The sequence below is a fragment of the Coregonus clupeaformis genome, chromosome 13, assembly GCF_020615455.1.
Source record: "Coregonus clupeaformis isolate EN_2021a chromosome 13, ASM2061545v1, whole genome shotgun sequence".
NCBI lineage: Eukaryota > Metazoa > Chordata > Actinopteri > Salmoniformes > Salmonidae > Coregonus > Coregonus clupeaformis.
In genome coordinates this window covers 25,563,549-25,565,512 of record NC_059204.1, presented here as the reverse complement: position 1 = coordinate 25,565,512, position 1,964 = coordinate 25,563,549, and the positions used below count along the sequence as shown (strand labels likewise).

Sequence of the window (1,964 nt, the reverse complement as noted above, 5' to 3'; positions counted from 1 at the left end):
ATGGAGAACCACACATACAGCATGGACCTTCTCAAGCTAGAGGGGGTGAAAGTCACCTATCAGTCCACCTACCCTGCCTTCATCCTCCTCCTTATCATCTACATCTTCTCAATGGTTGCCAACATCGGCCTCACAGTGCTCATCTGCATGGAGAGGATCCTGCACCAGCCCATGTACATCCTCCTTTGCAACATGTCTTTCAACGATGCTCTCAGTATCACCACCGTCATACCTCGAGTGCTGTTCGACATTTTAACACCTAGTTCAGACAGATATATTACCTACAATCAGTGTTTCACCCAAGCATTCTTGGGTCACTGGTTTGGTTCAAACTTTCATACGATACTGATGATCATGGCTTTTGACAGGTATATGGCCATCTGCAACCCTCTGCGATATGCCACCATCATGAACAACAAAATGCTGATGAAGCTGTGTATGTTTGCCTGGGTGGTGTCCCTTGTCTTTGTGGCTGTCCTCCTGGGCCTCACCCTCCGCTTGTCACGCTGCAGGTCGGAAATCATCAACCCTTGGTGTGACAATGCCTCGTTATTCAAGCTCTCCTGTGAAAGTGTGTTGATAAATAACATTTATGGACTCTTTTTCACCGCTATCTTCTTCATCTTCTCCATGGGGAGTGTGGCTCTGACATACATTAGGATCACCATTGTTTGTGTGAGGAGTAAGAGCAAGTCGCTAAACAGGAAAGCCCTGCACACCTGTTTCACACACCTGGCTGCATACCTCATTATGCTGATGACAGGTTTCATCATTGTCTTCCTCCACCGGTATCCACAGTGGTCAGACCATAGGAAACTGGCGTCAATTATGTTTTACGTGGTTCCTCCTGCACTGAACCCCATTATCTATGGGCTGCAGTCCAAAGACATTCGCAAACTAGTTGTAAATATTCCCCAGTCCAAGAAAGCTTGAATTTAACACACATTCTATTGTTCACATACGTACAAACATACATACGTATGTATGTACTGTATGTATAAATTAAATCGTCAAGAGGAGAGAAACATTTACATTATTACTCATTTGTCATTTCCATCCTCAATCCTCAACCTTAGAAATGGTGGTAGTCAAAGCACCAGTGTGGTTTACTGAGGCCTAAGGGTGAATAGGAGGAACAGTTCCCTTTGCGTCATTGACACCAAGTAGGTGAGCTCGTACAGGTATCTTGGGGTTCACATTGACAGCAGGCTGTGTTGGCGCACCATGTGGAGAACATGTGCTCACGCATCCAACAGCGCCTGTACTTCCTGTATTGACTCAGGGTATATGGAGTAAACAAGAACATCATGCTTCTCTTCTATAGAACAACCACTGTAGTTGATCCTACGCTACAGCATTTTTACTTGGTTTGGCAACCTGATAGTGCAGCTCAAAGCCCAAATCCTGAGACTGACCTAGACAGCAGGGAAGATCATAGGCATGACATATGTCTGGCCAAAAGGCTTTAATCATGTAGAACTGCCAACAAGTGTCACGCCCTGACTCAGGGGACTCTTATATGTTGAGTCAGGGTGTGAATGTTCTATGTTGTATTTTCTATGTTTGTGATCTAGGTTGTAGTTCTATGTTTGGCCGGGTGTGTTTCCCAATCAGAGGCAGCTGTCTCTCATTGTCTCTGATTGGGGAGCATACTTAGGCAGCCTATTGGCATTCATGGGTTGTGGGATCTTATTCCGTGTTTAGGCTAGTTTGGTGTTCAGCCTTTAGACTTCACGTTTCGTTGGTTTGTTTTGTCGTTGTTTATCAGTGTAATAAACATGTATGCATGTCACGCTGCGCCTTGGTCTGACCCGTCCTTCAACGAACGTGACAACAAGTGACAACCTTTCCATGGCATAACATTTTGTGTGGGTGGGGAGGGGGGTGTATGATGTATTCTATGTAGTATGATTATGTATTCTATGTAGAAGCAGCAGCACTTTTTAATTGTCCACAACAAATTT

At 44.8% G+C, this 1,964-nt stretch overlaps 1 protein-coding gene across 1 annotated transcript; it reads left to right on the top strand.

Annotated features, from left to right (window-relative positions):
• LOC121578957 (olfactory receptor 146-like) lies at positions 1-933 on the top strand. The gene has a single exon (XM_041893250.1). It carries the CDS (start codon positions 1-3, stop codon positions 931-933), a length of 933 nt encoding a protein of 310 aa, XP_041749184.1.
• The last annotated feature ends 1,031 nt before the right edge of the window (positions 934-1,964 follow it).